Source organism: Delphinus delphis, chromosome 2 (assembly GCF_949987515.2).
Source record: "Delphinus delphis chromosome 2, mDelDel1.2, whole genome shotgun sequence".
Lineage (NCBI taxonomy): Eukaryota > Metazoa > Chordata > Mammalia > Artiodactyla > Delphinidae > Delphinus > Delphinus delphis.
The window spans coordinates 130,114,732-130,136,171 of record NC_082684.1 but is presented as its reverse complement, the minus strand read 5'-3'; the positions used below and the strand labels follow the sequence as shown (position 1 = coordinate 130,136,171).

At 41.7% G+C, this 21,440-nt stretch overlaps 2 protein-coding genes across 3 annotated transcripts in view; one reads left to right on the top strand and one right to left on the bottom strand.

Moving 5' to 3' along the window:
- REC114 (REC114 meiotic recombination protein) overlaps positions 1-2,855 on the top strand; it is a 165,001-nt gene extending 162,146 nt beyond the window's left edge. Inside the window, exons 6-7 of the mRNA XM_060002817.1 lie at positions 14-103; positions 2,569-2,855. Of these exons, the coding sequence (XP_059858800.1) occupies positions 14-103; positions 2,569-2,733 (255 nt within the window). The 3' untranslated portion in view covers positions 2,734-2,855. The remainder of the gene's footprint in view (positions 1-13; positions 104-2,568) is intronic.
- NPTN (neuroplastin) overlaps positions 2,802-21,440 on the bottom strand; it is a 55,769-nt gene continuing 37,130 nt past the window's right edge. The window contains exons 5-9 of one of the 2 annotated variants that reach the window (XM_060005642.1): positions 14,683-14,816; positions 12,280-12,553; positions 5,294-5,303; positions 4,378-4,452; positions 2,802-3,841 (exon numbers count right to left, since the gene is read on the bottom strand). In XM_060005642.1, the coding sequence (XP_059861625.1) occupies positions 4,392-4,452; positions 5,294-5,303; positions 12,280-12,553; positions 14,683-14,816 (479 nt within the window). In that variant the 3' untranslated portion in view covers positions 2,802-3,841; positions 4,378-4,391. Of the gene's footprint in view, positions 3,842-4,377; positions 4,453-5,293; positions 5,316-12,279; positions 12,554-14,682; positions 14,817-21,440 lie in introns of both variants that reach the window. The other variant, XM_060005641.1, reaches the window with a different exon arrangement.

The window sequence follows — 21,440 nt, the reverse complement described above, 5'->3', positions numbered from 1 at the left end:
TTGAACATGAAAGCAGTCACACCAGAACCTGGAGCAGCAATGGTGGGTACCAGCTGGCACAGGCACTCCAAGAGGAAGGACCTCAGTGGCCTGGTTAGCTCAGGTAGGGCCTATTTCCATGTTCAGTTTTCATGTCAGGAAAAACAGTGATCCTGAAGAATTTGTATCCCTCTGTTCAATCCATTGTTCTAGAACAGTAACTTAAAGTGTTGCTATAGAAGATGGTAAAGACAGAGACAGGCCATCTCCACCTACCCTTGTTGTAAGATTAAACACGATGACACATACTGAAGAACTATTCTCCTGAGGAAATAAAAGATGAAGAGTGGCCTATAGTGTTAGCCTTTAATTAAATGTGTGAGATAAAGAATTTATTCACCACCTATCCCAGAAAGAGGAATACAGGTAAGAATTTCAATTTAATTTTGGAAATGAAATTTGGAAACTCTTCTAAGATAAATATCAATATGAATTCGGAGTCATATCAAGATAGTTTCTGTAGGGGCAGATATTCAGTGTGAGGATCTCAGCTAAGGATGTGTGGAGACCCGGGAGGATTCAACTCTTGTTACCACAGAACTGCTTTCAGACATGCCCTCTCCCCTTGAAGTCTGCTGTTACCACAGACTCCTGCAGAACTATTCATTCAGGCTCAGGGTTCCTGAGGCCTGGTCTGCTGGAGCTCCTGGAGGTGGTCTCCTCCTCACTGCATTCCCTGCTGTGCTTGACAGCAGGCTCTCAGCCTATGCTTTCCACAGAGTTCTGCATGGAATTCAATATTCAAGGATGAATTTCCTCTTTATCTATTAAACTGTGCTAACAGTGGTATAAGAAACAGGTGTTTTCTCCATCTGGCTCACCACTCACTCAAAATAAATGGACAATCACAGGGCAGACGTTATAGTGCCCAGTTTGTAGCCTCATATCTGCACTGGGGTTACAGTGGCTGAGCCACAGAAAAAAATTCATGAGCAAGGCAGTGTGTGACATCCTTATTCAGGAAGTATCAGTTGCTATAAAAGGTGTACCTCAGCCCAGTTTATTTACATCATATAGAAGAACCATGTATAAAGAAGAAAAAGCACCAGGCTGGGAGCTCAGATATGTTACTTGTTTGCTCTAACCTTCTAGACAAGTTGTTCTTTGAATATAAGTTTGGTAAAACTCTTTGAAAGCAACTCAGCAATATAGATAAAATTTAACTTTATATCTTATTACCTATAATACCATTTCATCTACACAAATATACATACAAGGATGTTTTTTAGTGTTTTTTTATAGTAAAACTGGAAACGTAATTATTCACTAATAGGATACTGAGTGGTTAAAGAGTGCTATAACCATAGGCAGGATAAAAATGTAGTCATTAAAAGTGATGTCTATATCTGTTGACAAGGAAAGATATTCATAGAACATTGTTTTTTAAAAGGCTACAAAATAGCATGCATGATTTTTGTAGTAAAAACACAACGTAAGTTTGGAAGGAGATACACTAACATGTTAACAGTGGCTCTCACTGGAGAACAGGGCTCCATTTTACTTTCATTTTCTTCTTTCTACCTTTTAGATACAGTCTGGTTTGAATTTAGAAAAATCTATTTCTATTATAGATAGTTCTTAGAGAAATGTCAGTTGTATACATATATACCAAACCATGCCATGGAAAGGGCAGAAAACCACCTACCTAAGTAGAATTAACATGAGGAGAGAATAAGAAGGCTGAGTCAAAGGCCCAGACGTAATTGAACCACGTACAGAGCTGGAGCCATCTTCGTCACGTGGGACTGTGGATCCAATGTCACCTTATCTTCCAAATAGCCAAGCTCAGTCAGACTTTTATTTGAACTCTCCTAATATTTAAATATTGGCAGCTTAGTCAAATGGTGTTAAAATACAAGTTACCAAAGAAGGCATACAAATGTCAAATAGCATGTGAAAAACACACATTATATGACGTTCTGGAAAAGGCAAAACTATAAGGTATGGAAAACAGATCATGGTTGCCAAGGGTTGAGGGTTTGACAAGAGCAGGTAGCATGAGGGACTTCCTGGGGGTGGTGGAAATGTTCTGTCTTGATTGTGGTGATGGATACATGCCTCTACTTGTCAAGCTTCATGGATAGGACCAGAAAAAGCAAGATAATTGTGTCCTTGGGATGGTCAGTTTGTGACCTCTCTGTATTACATTCAGAACCCAGTTTCCATATGATGAACTGCTCACACCCATTTTTCCACCTATAAGGTGGGAAGGATGATCTAAGTTAGTGGCGTCCATTCATCAACAGGCTTTATCAGTCCACAAACTTATCAGCACCATACTCTTCACTGAAGCAGAATCTTAACTTTGCAAATCGTTTCATTAATATACTTGAAATACCTAAGGATACAAGTTTATCTCACTTTGTATATTTAGAAACATTATGTAAAGGAACTCTGCAAAGCTAATTAACACTAATTTTTGGTGTCTATTTCCCAAATCTTTCCTTAAGGCAAAGTTTGTGTTCTATTATTCAGGCTGTTGCTTTCTCCTGTAATCTCTAATAAACTACTCTTCTGGAATCCCCACAGTCTCTCCTGGCATCAGAGGAGCTGCCCGTGGTCTATGAACAATCTGCATGGAACACGGAAGAGTTAGGCCCCTTTCTACGCTTGTGCCTCATGGATCAGAATTTCCCAGCATTTGTGGAAGAGGTGGAAAAGGAACTAAAAAAGCTGACAGAGCTGAGCAACTAACATTCTATATACATACAGAACTGAGGAACTTCAGTGCAATGGAAAAAATGCTTCCTCCTAAGACTAGAGAAACTAGAATAAAGAGTATTATTCCAACACCTTTTATCAGTTTTATTTTTAAAAACAGGTGAATCCACTTTTTTATACATCATTGCACTTCAACAATTACACAAAACACAAGTACATGCATCTACCATTACGCACCGTGTGAGAACCCTGCCGGGTGTGAAAATCTACACTCAATCAATGAAAAAATACAGTGTCAACCTCAAAGTATAACTAGTTGCATAGAATACCATGCTGTAACATTTCAAGGTCATTGAAAACAAAAGGTAAATTATAAAAGTTGGCCTTAATTGAATGTACAATCAGGTTCAACACATCAGTGCAAAAGGATCTAAGAATTTACATGATTTAACAAAAGAAAAAAATAATCACTTAAAAAGCAATCATACATATATACTGCAGTTCATTACATCCATTCAGTGGACTGTTCCAGCTTCTTATCAAAGTCATAGGTTAAGCCCTTAAAATTATAGATTTCAGTTTATATTACTCATCTTTATGTACCAGAACTGAACAGTTTCCTCATCTGACAACATACAGTAAGGAATGAGTATCAGCAGCTTAAAAATGAAACAAGCATTTATTTTATTTTGGATTTCTCCCACCCCAAAAATATAAATATATATATATATTTATATACTGTATATATCTGTAGGTTTTGCTGTACTTTACAAAAATGTGTCACTAGATGGCAGCAGTGCATTTTAGAGCTTTGCCAATTTAACAGCTGCATTAAGTAAAAAAACGGTGCATGCATGATCTGATCCTCAGAGGACCTTTTTACTTCTATTTAAATATTCTACCAAAGGGGGGAAAAAAAAAAGCAACATTCACAGCACATCAAGCCCAAAATAGTTTACACCTTCTACACTGAAGCATTGTTTAAAATGTACCTGGCTAGGTCACCCTTACAGGAGAGGCTAAATAAGGCATGCTTTAGACAGTCATCATGGTGCTGCTCACTTGAAAGGGAAAGAACCAAAGAGGTACAAGCAGAAAATTTAGCAGGTCATGTTGCCACCAGTTTCAGGAACCTAAGGATCTGTGAAGGAAGAGTATTTAGAAATTAAAAGAGAATATGCACTATTACTTAAGACTACACCAAGTGCCTATAAAACAAAGCTTTGGTTCAAACAGCATGCTCAGGGATGCGGTGAGGAATTCAGATCTCCACGTGCCTAACCAGAAGGTACTCCAGCCCAGCTGTCCCTGGCCACCATTCTTGCCTTGCCCTCAGAAGCAAAGTGGGACCAACTGGCCTCAATAATCCACCTAAGGTGACAATTTCACTTTTACCTCTTTTTAAAGATGTAAGTAAAGTGGTAAAGTGATGTTTTGAAACATCATACATACTCTGAAAAGCATTTATGTAAATAAGTGAAAGAGCTCAGCTGAAAATCTTCCTTTCCAGCTGCTACACTGGACAGACAACTTGTTCCACTAGTATTGGCTGCTCTTGAAATCAACTAAAGGATCTTGCAACATAACACCAACTACTGAAGAATTTTTAATAAGGTCAACAGAGGCACATTCATTTGAATATAATTTTTTAAAATTTCTAAAGAAGGCCATACTTACGTTACAAGTAGTACTTAATTTGTGTTTCTCTGGCGCAAGTTTTTATCTTTGTGATTGTTGGTAGAGTTGGTTTTCCTTTGGAGGAAAAATTGCATTTACAAGAGTTAAACTCAAGGTCAGTAGCAACTTTTGAAAGTATAACACACGGAAATACAGGGAGTCTTCCACTTACTGCCATCCCTGGTATAGTAAGTTTTATTGCACAATATTAATACACAATTAATATTCCTGTGTAAAGTGCCTACATACCTTAAATTAATAGATCCTTTTGACTCCCAAGGCAGACAATATACCGGTAACTTTCCCTTTGACTTGTAAACTATAATTACTATAAAGGTGAAATAGTAGTTTTTTCTCTACTCAACACCACTGTCTCTTCTCAAATGATAAAAGATACTCAATTATATACAGGCAGTGCTGTGCCCTCTGGCACTTAATAATTTGGGCACTGTTTGCCTGCCTCTGACTTAGTCCCCAACTCTAGGAGATTCTGCTAATCTTGGATTGATTGAAAATTTGCAATTTTGTCTCTTGGATACACGCAATTTAATGGAGCCAGGCAGTTTATCCATGCTACAGTCGAGCTTGAAATTAACAAAACCTGAAGTCTCAGATATACTGGTGATTTACCCCACATTATCAATTTAAACATATGGGGTGTGCAAAATTTTAAACATTTTTTTTGCATGGTATTCCACTTTGTATTGCTACTAAAAAAACTGTACTGCCTGTCCTGGGAATCAAATGGCAATCAGTCAACTCTCAGTCGACTCCATGTCTGGCTAAGAAGTCTACACTGCAACACTGTTTCCACTCACTGTCTTCCCCTACAATCTTAGCTAGCCCTTTGATTAAACGGCAAATACATAATAACCCAACCAGAAACTACTGAATCAATGTCGAATAAACTACTTACATTGGCCCAGCTGGTTCATCGTCTACACAGGTGTTCAGGTTTTAATAATCCATTGAGAGACAGAAGAAGAAGGGAGAAGATTGTGAGACTCTGCACAGGGATTAACAGAACAGCAAACGGCAAGTGGCAAACATGGCTATTCATAGCATTTATTCAAGGCCATTCCATCTGGAGGTGCAAAACACTCATGGAGTTATTATTTCTAGATTCAGGTTTTTAATGGCAGGTATGTTGTTTCAATGATTTTAGTTAACACTTTGAATGCTTGTCATGAAAAACTGCAACTGTAGCGGACAGATAGGCTGCAATATCATTATACTCATCTTGTCCCCAAGTTCCAGTGGTTCACTCTTAAGTAGATGAGAAGACAAACCAACATTTCAGTTGTAAAATCCTGCTGTTTGTTTTCTTGTGGTGAATGCATGTATAGTTTTGGCTCAATCCTGCAATGCAGATGGATGTGTAATCTGTATGTTTACACACATCCTTACTTCCCCAAAGGACACTGTTCTTGCTGTTTTGTTATCTTTAGGAGAGTCTTTAGTCTGGAGAATGAGATAGAGGAAGCCACAATGGTTCAACCTAATACTGGGTCAGACAGGCTAGGCTATGCCAGCAACAAGTGTAGGTAGACCAGAGGATGTTCTGTGACAGACCAGGGAAAGCTGAATGGTGCTGACATCCCTCTAGAATAGACTTCAGATAGAAAAACTGGCTCACTCTCGTGCCCTGGCCAAAACCAGAACCCAAACCCAGATGAGCCATGAGTTATCTTTTTTCTTTTTAATCGAAAAGCTTACATTATCTGAGTTTAGGTGCCTTCTTAAATTGGTATTTTCTGATTCTGATTTGTAAGTTTTTCCTTCCTGTTTCAACTAAGGGCAACTTGGTCCCCTTTAACCAGGGATATATGTGTGTGTGTATGTGTGTGTGTGTGTGTGTGTCTGTACACACACACACAGATTTTTTTTAAGGCCCACAAAGGTGGGGAAAAGCAAGTTAAGTGCTCTTAGTTTCTTTTTAGTTTACAAACGTCAGGTAGACTAAATGATTTAGAACTGAAGGCTTCTAGAAAAACTCTCAGCAGGATTCCACAAGGGGGCTTGGTGCACATGAAGCAGTTATGGAGATTACAGTCTCAGTGTAGGCATCTGCAGGAGCACACGTCAGGAGTAATGTCTGTCAGAGGGAGACATTGCTCCACCTGTTCCTTTGAGGCAACGGAGAGGCAAAGCCACCGCCAGCACACACAGTGACTGGAGCAAAAAAAGATTTCAAAAAAAAGAAAAAAAAAACAAAACAAAACAGAAACAAAACTAACCACAAACCAGTGACTTAGCCAGAACAATAGGCTAGCAACACACCAGTGTCCACAGGATTCTACTACTAACAATAGTACACTATCGAACAGTACAGAGAACAAACTTAAGACTCAGACACCCAAGACATCTGTGTACTGTGTATACAGTGGAGATATACAAAGACATACCAGGTACTGAGACCCACGAGCCCAGCCTAGATCCTCCCTCACCACAACACCCTAACGCTCTCAGCATCCTGGCCAAACCAGCTCAGCTACATGCTAGGAACTAAGCACTTCTGGGACTTACAGGAAAGGACACAGGAGCAAACTTAGAATATTTTTAGTGCTCTGGCTGTGCACCCGAAAACACAAAATTCTAAAGCAAGGTAGCTGATTCAAGAATATCACCAATCTACTCCCAATTTTAAGAGAAAAAAAGGGGAGAGGGAATCGCGATAGCCAAGCTAATCTTTTCAAAGCGTGACACTTCAGCATTAACCCAAGCACTTCACACCATGAGCTTTTCTTTCTTCAGTAATTGGGATATATGTACGCCCTGGTGTCTGACTAATAACGTCATTCTCCAGCCCAACAAGGCGATAACGTGCAAAGGGCTGCATGAGGGGTTTTAGCAACAGTGGCTCTGGTGTAGCTGCCATGCCTGCAAGTGGGAGCAGTTGCTGTTCACATTTGTGCCTACGTCTCATGAGCCCCTTCATCTCTCTCCCCAAATCCACTTCCACATTTATAAGGAACAAAGAAAAGAGCCTCAAGTCTCCCACTTTCCTGGACTGAATCCCTATCTGCAGCACCACTCTCCCTTTACAGGTCAAACAAAAACAACAACTTGACCTCTAACAAGGAAATCAGGAGAGAGGGAAAGAACAGAACTACAGATAAAAGGTAAGAAAATGAAAGTAAATGAGGATTAAACAGCAAACTGAAATCCAAATTAGTTGTGAAAGTGAATGAAGTAAACTTGAAGAAAAGTGTTAACATTATGAACTGTGCATCGTATAGACTGAAGCGGAGATTAAACAAACTCCAAAAGCATGCATATCGCTCACTTACCACCATGTTTTAAGGGTTTGATGCAATTGAGGGGGGAAAAAAAAGAAGTCATAGTAACCGACAAATATCAACATACCCCCAAACCCTCAGGGCAAAAGACAGCCACTTAAACAATGACTGTTCTCTCCAGCTGGGTATTACTCACAGCCACTGACTAGATGAGAGGAAGAGGGCTGGGGGAGAGTGGAAACAAGATGCTTCTGGAATCCATCTTATGAGTGAAGTTCCTGGTGGACCTGTTGCACACACTGATTCATTCAGCTGAATGTTGTCTTCCCAACCGAATGCACTTAGAGCCCTCATTCCCCTACATCGCCTCAGAATCTGGAAGGGTGCTCTGCAATGCCTAGTAAATAACAGATTACCTGATACAATACCACCTCCAAAAAGATGGCTTTAATGTCAAAGTAAGTTGACTGTCTGGTCAAAGCTCCTTTTTCACTGCCTTCATCTCACTGAGGATGAGGATTTATGGTTTCCAAACCCACTTAAATTTTGCCTGATCTCAGCAGAGCAGCATTAAACCCAAAAGAGAGTAACAATTATTTTCAATTTCCTTCCTTATTCAGTCCTATTGTATTTTCTTCCTAAGGTAGCTTGTTACTGACCCAGATGACCCCTGGTTAAGAGACAACACATGTGTTTCACATATCATTTTTAAAAGTCACATTCCTTTTCCAACATTCCTGTCCTCTTGTAAAGCTTCATATGCTACCAATGTTTTGACCATTTAACTGATTTTGGAACATTAGACTAGCTCTTAATTCTAAAGTGTTAAAAAGAGTTTGGATACATCACAGCCACTAAAAATGGTTCCCACAAAACCTCAAGTGTCTTTTATACCAGTAACTTAAAGGAAGAGTGCCTATACTTGCTTATAAAATTATCTCCCTAACGTGATAATGGAAAACTCTTTTTGATGCCAGCACTTCTCTTAAATCAGCTCCTACTGTTTTCAATCGAGGTCAGTAAAATGTGCAGCAGAACTGAAGGCCCCAGCAACTAAGCAGGTTCACTCCCGAGAGGCACACTAATCACTCTCTGGGTTCAGTCAGCAGGGAACCAACACACAAGGTGAGCTCCAAACATATGTCCAGCTGTAAGGTAGATGGAAGGCTAGAGGGATGCTAGTTGTATCTCGTCTTTTTAGAGAATTATCATTTAACATTTCCAGAGAATGTAGTCAGAAGGTGAGTAAACTGAAAAAACAAAGCCCTTACTTGGCTCCACAATTCACCTGTTACTAAAAACATTGAAGGTTAAAGGTGATATGCAGATAATCTACCTACAAGACAACCCACTGGGGCACCAGTCCTCAAAGACACTGTAACAGTGACTGAAAGGGATTTAGATGTAAGTTTCACTTACAAAATGTCCTGAGTATACTCCAGCAGACAAAAAGTCATGGGCCTTTTTTACCCCCCGGAAGCAGCTAAACCTTAACCCTAAGTATTTTCTATGTGAGAAATCTAAAGCAATATTTGCTCTTCTAGTGAAACATACTCAGGCTAAACTATATAAGTTTAAATTTGTGTTTTTATACTTTTGTATTGTTCCCTTAGTGCTTTTCTAGTACAGCACCGAGTTACCAAAAACTCACAGACTGCCCAAATATGAATACTATGAGTTTTATATGAACTTTTTTCATATAAAAAAAGGTCCAGTGAGTCAGAAATAAATCACTGCTATATCTTGATAATAGTGTATTCATTTGGCAGAGAAGAAGCATGTCAGGCTTATTTTTTTAAAAAATCAATTTTCACAATGGTATAAGTCAACACAGAATTACGAACGGTTGTCTGACAGGTAAAAATTCATCACCCCTAAAACCCCAAATCTGTATAAGGTACCTGCTCATTCATTCCAAAAAGGAGCGTATGCATATATCTATATGTAAATTTGAAGAAGGGCATATGGGAGGAAAGCATATGAAGTGAGTTTGCTCTTGTGAATTGCACAGGAGTTGAGGGGAAACTGGCTAAAGAAGAAAAAGACACGGCATAAAGAAAACTCACGGAGGAACAATCAAATTTTCAAAAAAATTACTTCCAGGAGAGAAGAAAAAAGGGGAGGGCAGGACTAGGGAGGAGTCTGAGAAAAAGAGGCAGAAAGACAAAGAAGAAAACTATGGGATGGAAATGCTCAAGCAAGGGCATGTGATAGAGAATGGAGCCTGGACAGTGCTGGCTGTCAGGAGGGGAACAGAGAGAAGGCAAACATTGCAATAATTCCAGCATCCCAGATTTTTTGCCCCAATTCAATAATAACAACAAAGTAAAAGCTGCTTGCATTACAGTATTCTTCTAAGACACTAGAGCAAGAAGGTTTTACTTTGCACTTACCCTGCAGTCATCTCTTTTACATAGGATTCATTCACTGCCTATAATAATTTATCTTAAAAGAGTATTTTCCCTCCAGGAAGCTGTTCAGATTTGCTGGCCACAGGTGTCTTGTATAACTCGTCCCCATTTGTGTTCAACAGCCATGGAGCTCTTAAAAAAAAAAAAGCTGCTTTCCCTGGGCAGGTGCCTGCACTTGTCAGATAGAACCAATACTAACCATTCCTCAAATCTAACCTGACGGTCTCTTCCACATATGCTGGGATAGCAACCTGGTAAGTGAAACTGCTTCCTGCAAAGACAACAGGAACCTCCAACAGGGACAGGCTAAGCCAATGTGTCACTCTGCCAAGAGAGGGGCAGCCAGCCTTGTCTTAAAGTAAAGAGTCAGGTTTTGAAGCCCATTTTTACCTTTTCCTACTGACTTTTTGCATCTCAATTTTTCCAAAGGGAAAGCTGAGAAAGGCGATATTTAGCAAAGCAAAAGCATTCAGCCCTTTTCAGGAGTGAGGCATGACTGCTCCTAATAAGCCAACGCTGAAAACACACTGACAGGCAACTCTCCCCCTCTACTGTCAGATCTAGACATAGGTACTCAGCCTTGGAAGTCCTAATTTGCAACAAGAAAGAGAAATTTAGAGAGAAAAGCATTATGCATATATGAAAATCCTAAGAAAGCACTTTTGCTTCATAGAATAGCAGTTCTGTGGACCCAGGAGAAAGAAAGTAAAAATCCCAGGACACTCTTATGTTGCAGGGCACAAGCCCATGTATTTACAAAGGCCCATCTGCTTCCAGCTGACGTCCATCCCATTCCTCCATCTAGTTCACTGGTGAATGTACATTTGGATGGAAGTCCACCAAGTCTCCCCACATACATCGCTAGTGTCACCAAATAACCTTTTCACCAGCCTCACTACAATACTCACTCTACCTAGTGCAGGCAGAGAGACTTAGGAGCTGCTGAGAAGGAAAAGAAGGGGAGGTGGCTGCTGCTCTCAAACATGTCCTTCCAGAGACTCTGGAGCCACTGGCATGCCTCCAGGGCTGCACTCTTCCTGAGGGAGCACCAGACCTCCCTTAGCATTCTCTGCTGACACACATGGCTGGCACTGGGTCCTGGCCAGCCACAGGGACACAGACAGCTCTCTGGGGCAGGGTACAGCACCACAGTGCACAAGCACAGGCCCAGAACAGTCAGACTAGAGTTGGCATCCTCCCCATCACCCAAGGCACTGAGTTTACGTGCATACCCCTCCAGTCCAATCAGTGACAGGCAAGTGGTGGTGATAGTTGGCTGGCCAATTAATCTGTTTTCGCTGATGCTATTATAGGGTAAGAGGATGGGGCTGGGGAGCTAGTGAGGAATCTGAAGTACTACTGGTGCAAGTCTCCATCAGTAGTCCCCCCCACATTATAATCACAGGGTTAGAAATAGAACATCCATAACAAAAAACATAACTTCCAGGACCTTTTCTGACTCTAAGCATGTCTAACCATCTAAGATTCTTATTCTTTCCAATGCCTAACAATTGGCTTTGGTTCTGCTGCTATTATCCACTCCCTTCTGGGACGCTGGGCCAGCTTGAGGGTGCCACGTCAGGCAGGGACTCCAGGTGTTACTACTTAGCTATCTGTCTTAAACTGGGGATGGTAATGCATCAGATGCTCTCCACCATTCTTGTCTGTGAGACAGACAAAAAAGCCAAATGGCAGGGGCCTGCTTCACCACAAACCTTGAAAACCTTCTGAAGGGACCAACCAAGGGAACCAAAAAGTGGCTTGTTCCAATGGCTTTTCCCAATAACAGTCTGACTGGACTAGGGCAGTTACCTACAGGGGCTATACCAGGCAACCATGTGACAACCAATTAGATACCTTAAATCTGCCTGAAAGGCCAGGTGGCCTGCGATCTTGGGGTGGCTTCTAGGCTTGACTTGGATTCTCCTCAAGCTCAATCTGCCTGATGATCTGTATTGAAGGAGGACAGAGCTGAACAAAGAGACTGACAACTGCCCATTCCCCACAAGGGGCCTGAAGGGCAGATGGGACTGGGGTTGGAGAACACCCACATGGAGAACAGAGCTAATAATTATAGCTCAAGGTGGCTAATCTTAGGGGTAGGGGGTGAGGAACCAGTATAAGACTTTTTCCTTCTCTCCTTTTGGGACTGAATCCCAACATTCTTATAGTCCTCTTTGGGTGCTTGGAAACCACCCCACGGCTTGGAAACCAGCCCCAACAGCACAGCTATTTTGTAGGGATGTTCTTACCGTCAGGAACTTCATCTGGCCTCTTCCTCTTTTCATACACAACAATGATCACCACAAGGATGATGATTTCCGCCAGAATTCCCAGGAAGGGCCAGAGTGGGGCAAGGTGGCTCCGTACCCTGAGGATGGTGACAACGGAGGCAGAGCCAATGGAGTTGGTAGCATTACATTCATACTCGCCAGGATCTTCTGTGATCTGCAGGTTTGTGATGCTCAGCTCAGTGTAATTCTCCCTATTGATGATGATGAAGCGGCCAGAGGTATTGACAATCTCCTGCTCAGAAGCAGATAAAGTGATAACACACAAAGATCAGAGTAGGTGAATTAGTGCCCAATACAGGGCAACACTAACATCCTTAGCAAGACACTGGACGGGATCAGGGAGCAGTGTCTAGTACCATCTTTGTCCAAGGGACTTTGAGTACTTGATCACTGACTGCCCTTCAATCTCAACAACCAGTCAACAATCTTCTAGCAGAGCCAGGGTAAAAGTCTTCCCTGCTGTTGGTCCTCTGGACTTCTCCAACTTGTATGAAGTGAAGGGAGGTCCTACCCTGTAGACCCAGAAAAGACCAACTCAATTTAGAAGATGCTGCTCCAAACACCAGGTAAGAAACCATAACCAGGCAGAGGATGGAGAAGGGGTGTGAGCTCCATGGTCAGGCATGTATCTCGTAACATCAGGCCTATCTGATGCCTTCAGAGTCAGCATATCTACTTCACGCTTGGTGAATTCTGCAAAGTCTCCCTAAACTTCCTCTAGAAACAATGTTAAGAACTTGCTCCTGGTCAGAGTGGGGGAAATTCGTAACTTCCACTTCCTTTCAGAATTACAGGGTTAAAGGAAAGTTTATTCAATCAGTCAACAGATATTTACATTAGCATGTTACATGTTTTATATCCTACCTAAGGGGAAGGTGAGATAGAAATGGAAAAGCATGACACAAAAATGAACATGGAGATTGACCTCAAGAGGGAACCAGACCCCCAAAGGGATGGTTAAAGGGACGTGTAAGAAGCCCCAACAGAGGGTACGTATAGAGCCACATTGCACCGAGGGAGTGGACACTGCTGCAAAGAGTCAGGGAAAGTTGGAGAAAAGCTAACATTTGAACTAGGCTGTGGGGGAGGAGAGCTGCTCAAGCAAGACAGGAGTGCTCCAGGCACGTGTGGGAAGGCAGAGGTGAGAGTATGACCAGGGGTTTGGGTGGAGCTGGGACAGGTTTGCAGCACTGATCTCATGGGCTACTAGCAGAGGAAAAATCTGACTCATGTGTCAGTTCTTATGCAGCAACTAAAGGATAATCAGAAATAGTAGAGAGGAAAGGCAAAGATAATCCCCAGAATGATGTCTAGCTATAGCATAAATCATGTCTGTGTTTGAGTGTGGGTATGACTGGAATGGGAAACTCACAGCCTTCAAAATTAGTTATTCTGTGAAGCTTCAACCCTAGGACTTGAAAAGCTGCCAACTTCTCTAACTCCTGCTCTACTCACTCACTAATTCCATGTTTTTCACTTATGACCTGAGGTGATTAGTGAGTGTGACCTTTGGTCCACAAGCCTTCAAAGGGTATTTCAAAAATACCGTCATATGCAAGAAACTTCCGTGGTCTTGCCACTAATTTACCTTGGTTAATATGTATAACCTTCCCAAAGAAGCTGGATTAAATGATCTCTAGGGTCCCTTCTGATTCTGAAGACTGGCAGTCAAAGAGGATGCCTGAAAAGTAGACTGCTAGGCATACAAAGCCTGGGGAAGAATGTATGACAGTCCCTCTGATAGAATAGGAGACCGGTTAAGCATTAATCAGAAAGTGAGAGTCGAAAGGTTTGACTCTCCCATACCATCAAGAATCATCCCACAGATTGGAAAAGATGTTTTCTTTGACCTTTTCTGGAGCAGATACTGTCAGATTTCCAATGTCTAAGGCTGCCCATGGGCCTCCTTAGATTGTCTCAATTCCTAATCACTATTTCATGTGTTCCAGGAATATACTATTAATTGCTCTCACTGCCTTGCCTTCCCAAAAAAACAAGAAAAGTACATTAAGACCACTTTATGAGCAATATTTTCTTTGGGATAAATGTACTAGAATAACAGTAAAATTTTAAGATTGGGGTTAGCTCTTCTTGGTGTCTTATCTTGAAGGTAAACAGCCAAATCCTTTACCAGACAGACAGCTTTAACAAATCACGTACAGGGGTTCCATGCTGGTCAGAAACTGCCAATGACCTCCAGATTCATGATGTAACCACCAAGACTCTAGAAAGGGTGACCCAAGCCACGGCAGCCAGTATGGCAGGTTGCAGAAACTAGTCCAGATGTCTAGAACTCCCCAGGAGAAACTCCAGCAACCACAGAGACCCACGTACAGAGAACCAGGGCTGCCTCGTACTCACCATGGGCATACCGTTCTCCTTCTTGCGCCAGATCCACTCTGGGTGGGGGTAGCCAACTGACTTGCAGTACATCATGGCATCCTGCCCTTCATTCTTGTTCTCACTCCGTTTATGGCCAGTGATGTCAGGAGCAGCTGTGAGAAAGAGTGTTGAATACAGTTACCATGGGAGCATAAGCTGAACAGGATACAAAAGGCCCCAACTATTGGCTCAGAGCCCTGCTTCTCCTTTGACCCACTCTCATATTCAGCTTTGATAACATGCATTTCAGGTCAGAACACAGCAATGGAACCACTCCCTTGCCCTAACCTCCCACCCACCAAAGCAGACACCAGGATTACTATATGCGAAGTTCTACTAATAATACAGGTGGTTCTCCAACCTACTGGAAGAGAGCACAGGTGCAACTGCATAAATTAAGCCATCCTTTAAAGAAAATGCAAACAGAAGCTATTACCTTCTCTGCCAGTCATGGTTTTTTCTTAATACACCTACGTTAGCAATAATTATGTATTGTATCAAATGCCATATATTCCCTTAAGGAAATGAGAGATCCCTGAGATCAAACACCTAAAATCAAGTCCTACTGCAAGGTATATAAAAACAATGAATGCTTGGAGAAGCTAGGTGATGAGTATCAATGGCCAAGCCTCTCCCAGAAAAGAGGGAATGAAGCAAACTGGTCTTCACAAGCGAAGAAAGAAATGAACAGGAAATTCAACCAGCGTCCCAAGAGATTTTATTAACGGCTTAAGAATCTGATTTATACACCTGATTTGCAGTCATCTCAATGAACCCAATCTTAGGGGAATTTCTAGACATGCCAGAAGCTGCTGATTTTCTCTGCTTTTAGGGATAACTTAGAAAGAAATAAACAGCACCTGTGGTTTAAATATTGGATAAGTTTCAAGGATCCAATTAGCCTGAGATAGGGGCTAATTCTTTGAATTTGGCCTTCTTTGATCTTAACTGTATTTTCCACCTTACTGCATCAGTTATACTAATCCAAAAGCAATAAAACTCCAAAAGCAATAAAACTCAAAGTAGGCCAGACGTCACTTTGCTGGCGAAGATGGGAAGGAGAATCAATAGGCCTGGTCCAAATTCCAGTTTTGCTGGTTATTTAATTATACTGTGCTTGAACTCTATACCCCATTATCAAATGGAGTTATTTCTAGCCGCTGCCTATATCCAGTGTCTTGCATAGATAGATATCAAAATATTCATTTTGAGACTGTAAAAGCCTGTACAATTGTATTATATCATGGGCTGACCCCATGTTTCCCTTCTGACTGGCTTGGCTTTTCTTGGCTTAAAAATAATCCAACATCCTGCTACTCCCAGACTGTGCTTCCCAGACCACCTCCTGAGGCACCTGGATAGGAAAAGAATGAGCAAGGCCCCAAGCCATTTCCACAACCTGCCAAACTAAGGCCTGCAGTACTACTCAGCATGAGGTGTTTTCTAGATAGGACATTATAAAGGAAATATCTGTTTTTCCAGGCACAGTTCCTCACTACAGAAGGGAATGAGTCAGGCTGGCTCAAATTCCCATCACACCAAATTTCTCCCACAGCCAGTCAGTCACTGTTCAACCTGGTCACCTTCCTCAGAGCTTCCTTCAATCAGTAAATATTAAGGCCCATCTTAAGCACTCCAAGGAAGGAACACACTCCACAGCCATACTTAAACACCATCATGGGGGAGTAGGGAGATACAACAAGCAGAAGAGCTACATTTTGCCTCTAGTTGTGTTTCATTCATTGGACAAACATCTGTTGAGCACTCATTACATGCCAAATACATCAGAGTGGTAGGGGAAGGCCATTCTGATGAGGTGAATTTTAGCACAGTCATGAAGAAAGTAAGGGCATAGGCTACATATATCTGCGGGAAGAACACTCCAGGTAGAGGGAAAGGCAAAAGCTCTGAGGCAGAAGCGTGCTTGTTATGTACAAGGACAGCATGGAGGAATCTGGCTGAAACACAGGGGGACGATGGTAGGAGACCAAATCAGAGAATGGAGCCCAGATTGGATAGGACTTCGTAGGACAATGAAATTACTTTGGCATTTACTCTAAGTCAGCTGGGAAGCCACTGGTGAATACTAAGTGCAGGTATGAAATTATCTGTATGCTTTAACAGGCTCCCTCTGGCTACTATGTGGACAAAAATTGTAGAGACGATAGTGGAAGCAATCCAGGCAAGGGGGAGAGGGTGGTATGGATGAAGGCAGTAGCAGAAGAAGTGAGGAGATTCTGGATATATTTTATAGGTTAAGTTAATATATTTGTTAATGGACTGAATGTGGAAAGTAAGAGAAAAAGAAGTCAAAGATGATCCCAAGGTTTCTGGCCTGAGTAACTGCAAGAATGGAGTTGACAGTTTCTGAGATGAGGAAGACTGAGAAGAATTAGCATTTTTTTTCGTTTGCTTGTTTTTATTTTGTTTTGTTTAGGGATGGAGCAACTATGGTAGTAAAAAACCAGGAGTTCAAAGTTTAGGACATGTTAAGACTTATTTAACATCCAAGTGAAGTTGTTAAGTAGGCAGCTGAATATCAAGTCTGGTGCTCAGGGAAATGGTAGAGACGTAACTTTCAGAAATCAGCTTACAAGTGATGTATTTTTCCACTTTCATTCTCCTTTGCCCCACAGAGAATACTCACTCTATTTACTCTGGCCCAGTTATTTGACTAATTCCAATATACTGTGAATTCACTAACATCAGCTTTTGCCTTGGAGACTCATCCCTAAGATTACACATAAGAACCACCTAGAAGGCTAAAAGCTGAGTTGGTTTATGGCTCCACAGTCTCTAAAAAGCTACTATTCTTGAAGGCCAAGACCTGGGGAGACAGGTGGGGATGGCCTTCACTCCTGCCTTGGTGCTCAGGAGAACACCAAGTCCTCCTTTCATTCATCTACTTCCAGATTCTATAGAGGCTTCTATTTACAGATAGGAAGGCGCCTTAAAGGCTACTGTGTGCAGAGACTATACAGGAACTTAGTGTGCATCCCCACTCCGCAATTTATTGGCTATGTTTACATAGTGAAGCCTGTTAAGAGTTTTCAATGGTTATTACATCTACTGCTGCTTTCTCCTCAACTCAGCAAAGAATACTGAGTGAAGCTTGGGAATGATGTCCTCAAAAGAATAATGCCCTGATTATTCACCCTTGAACTGGTGGAAGTATCACTAGTGTACCAGGAAGACAGAAGATTAACCCAAGTCACATCACTCTAACCTGATAAGGAATGATTATAACAACCATCACTTTAGCCTCTGGGTCAATGAAGTTTTTTACTTCTCTCTGTCCTTTATGGTTGCTGCTCAATCAGAAAGCCTGTTCCTGCCCCACCAGCTGAGCAACACAGCAGACCCACAGCAAGAAAGGTAACTAGGCTCTCAGAGCACATGTCAGCAGTGGTCAGAGAGGGGGGCCCCTTAGGGCTCAGAGTCCACCTCTTAAATAGTACACAAATTCTTTGATATTCTTCCCTTTAAGAGGTAGAGCCTAATTTCCCTCCTCTTGAGTGTGGGCTGGACTTAGTGACTTGATTCTAAAGAATAAAATATAGCATACATTTTATATATTTATAAAATATGTATTTTATATATTTTTCATATATAGAACATGAATCAATATATAGACAAAATATATCTATATGTAAAAATAAAGGTGTGCAAATAGTTCACAAAATACAAAATGGCTTCCCTTGCCCTCCTTCCCTCTCGCTCTCTCTCTCGCTCTCACTCTCTCTCTCGGAACACACGCTCTGGGAGAGGGGAGCTGCCATGCTAGGAAGACACTCAAACAGCCTATGAAGAAGCCCACGTAGTGAGGAATTAAGGCCTTCCGCCACAGCCCGAGGCAGCCATCTAGCCCCAGCCAACTGGAGAGACCCTGAGCCAGAACCACCCCACTGATCTGCTCCCCAATTCCTGACCCACAGACACTATGAGGTAATAAGTATTTGCTGTTTTAAGGCAATTTATTGTGCAGCAACAGGTAACAAATATAACCACCCAATGAGGCAGACATTACCCAATTTTTATAAATAAGAAAACTCAAGTTTGGTAAAGTTTGGTAAAGTTATTTAACATCTAAAATTATGCCGCTAGTAAATTCTGGTATAGCCAGAATCCAAATTCAGGGCTATCTGACTCCAGAGGCCATGTTTTTTGAACTTTACCATATAGAAGGGGAAATAACCAAACTAAAACAGAGTCCATAAACAATAAAAATATACAATATGCATTACTGGTAACTGCACAGCAAACTGCCCAAATGTTATCTTTGCTTGTAGATGTACTAGAACGCTCTAGACCTAAGGTGGGACTGATCTATCTGTCAGAGTTCAGCTACTTCATATACTATAATGTAAAGAGTTTTAGACTTAAGTTAGAGAAATTTGGCTCTACTGAGACTCTATTACTCACTGAGTAACCTAAGGTGGGTCATTTAAAATCCTTTGGGTTTCAATATTTACTTTTGTAAAATGGGAATAAAATACCCACACTTCATAGAGGTCTTACGAGGATTAATTTACATCTCTGTATCAATCTAGCAAAAGATTGGAGCCCAGGGTCAAAAATAAACATTTAAATTGCATTATTAGTTAGGGAAAGGAAAGGTTAGGCTAAGACAAGCATTATGAGTTCTAAGAAATCAAAAAGATGCTGATTATTATGTGTTTTCTCCCTATTTGCTAATATAAACAGGACTTTTGTTTGTGGCTCTAATAAGGTTTACTCAGGTCAGATACTGACAAATTATACTGATTAAAGGCCTATTTATACTGATTATGGTGCCTCACCTTATGTGGGCTTGCCACTTAATAAGGACCTACTTAACTAGGTCCTGTTGGTCTGCAGGTAGGTCTGAGGAGTCGGACAGAGCAAATACTGCTTAATTCCCTTTACCTTCTCAGGGAGGCACAGACTGGGTCGCAAAGAAGTAACAGAGATCCTTAGAAGAGATCACACACCCATTTGGGAATTAACTCATGATCTGGCCTTGTTAGCTACATACTCTAATCCCATGAGTTAATGGATGGACCCTTCCAGTATCCTAATAAATGGCAACACCAGGGTTCCAAAACAGTCTTAAGTTACCCACCAACACCTGACCCAATGTCATTATCTAGGCCTTTGGCTGAGGACAAAGGCATGTTCCTCAGTACCCTCTGCTGCCTAACTTGCAGGCATTTAGAGAGAAGCATCCAGCTTCTCTGCCAGGCTGGTGGCTGTAGAAAGTGCCAGCTTAGGCAACGGAGGCATGTTCAGCTGAAGATGATGTTAAATAAAGTTAACACAACAGAGCTGAGACAGGATCAAGGTATGGGGCCTCTTACCTGGACTGCTTATTTAGTGCTCACTTTTCAAAGCAAATTCATAATCTTGCAACTCATTTTCAAAGAAACTCCATCCTTAAAGATATTGCACAACGTCTCACCATACAACACACTGATAATGTAGAGATGGTCTCTCTGCTTCCTTCATGCAACCTATCAAATCCCAGAGACACCTCATATTTTCTATAGGCAAAAATAGAGGCTTGGCTGAAGGCAGAGGGAGAGTTAAGATTTACTGCTAGCCAAGGGCCAAGCCCAAGAAACAATATGAGACTGGCTGAGATGGAAGCAAGAAAGACGTTGGGGGACTTCCCTGGTGGTGCAGTGGTTAAGACTCTGTGCTCCCAATGCAGGGGGCCTAGGTTCCATCCCTGGTCGGGGAACTAGATTCCATATGCATGCTGGCTGTAACAAAGAGTTCTCTTGCCACAACTAAGGAGCCCACGTGCCACAACCAAATAAATAAATAAATATTTTTTAGAAAAAGGAAGATGTTGGCTTTTTGGCTCAATAATTATACAGAATAGATTAATCAGTGGTTGTAAAGACTAGAGCAGTCTGGGACTTGTGCTGCCTGCTGCGGAAGAGGCTTTTCCCTCTCCTGCAGGTGAAACCACTGAGTAGGAGGCACTGAAGTCTCCACTAAGAATGATTCTAACCTTGGCTGTACACTATAATCATCTGGAGTGCTTTTAATAAGCCTGATGCCTAGGCCACATTTCATATACCTTAAATCAAGTTTGAGAACCACTGCTCTAACACTTTTCCTAGCATCAGTGTTTGAGATCAGGGGACTACAGGGAGTGTCTCATAAGACAGGGAGATGAACACGTGGAGGTGTGGGGGGCACTGAGGTGACAGTCTCAAAGTTAAGAACCTGACAGTCACTATTACTAGGAAAAGAAGCTTAGAAATCGTTTCCTTCACTAACCCAACTTCTCATCTGTGTTCACATAAGGGAACCACAGACCTTTAGAGCCTTACAAAACCTTCAAGATCATCTATCTCATCTTACTTCATCATACACTTGGGGAATCTGAGGCCCAACGAAGGAAAGTGACTGGTCAGGGCCACAGCAAGTTTATAATGGCAGGGCCAGGATTAGAACCCATTTCTTCTGTCAGTCCAAGACCTTTACACTGTTATATGCTGAACACAGCGGTGTGGCTTAGTGCTTAGGAACATGGGCTCTGGTACTAGGGTGCTTGGGTGAGAGCTCTGGCCCCACTGGTTGACTATGTCACACTGAGCAAATCATTCAATTCCCTTGGAGCCTCAATTTTCTCACCTGGAAAGTGGAGATAATAATGGCATTTACCTCAGAGTTGTGAAGACTACAGGAGAGGAAAGGGACAAGTAATGTGCCTGGCACATAGTAATAAGCACACAGTAACGTTAGCT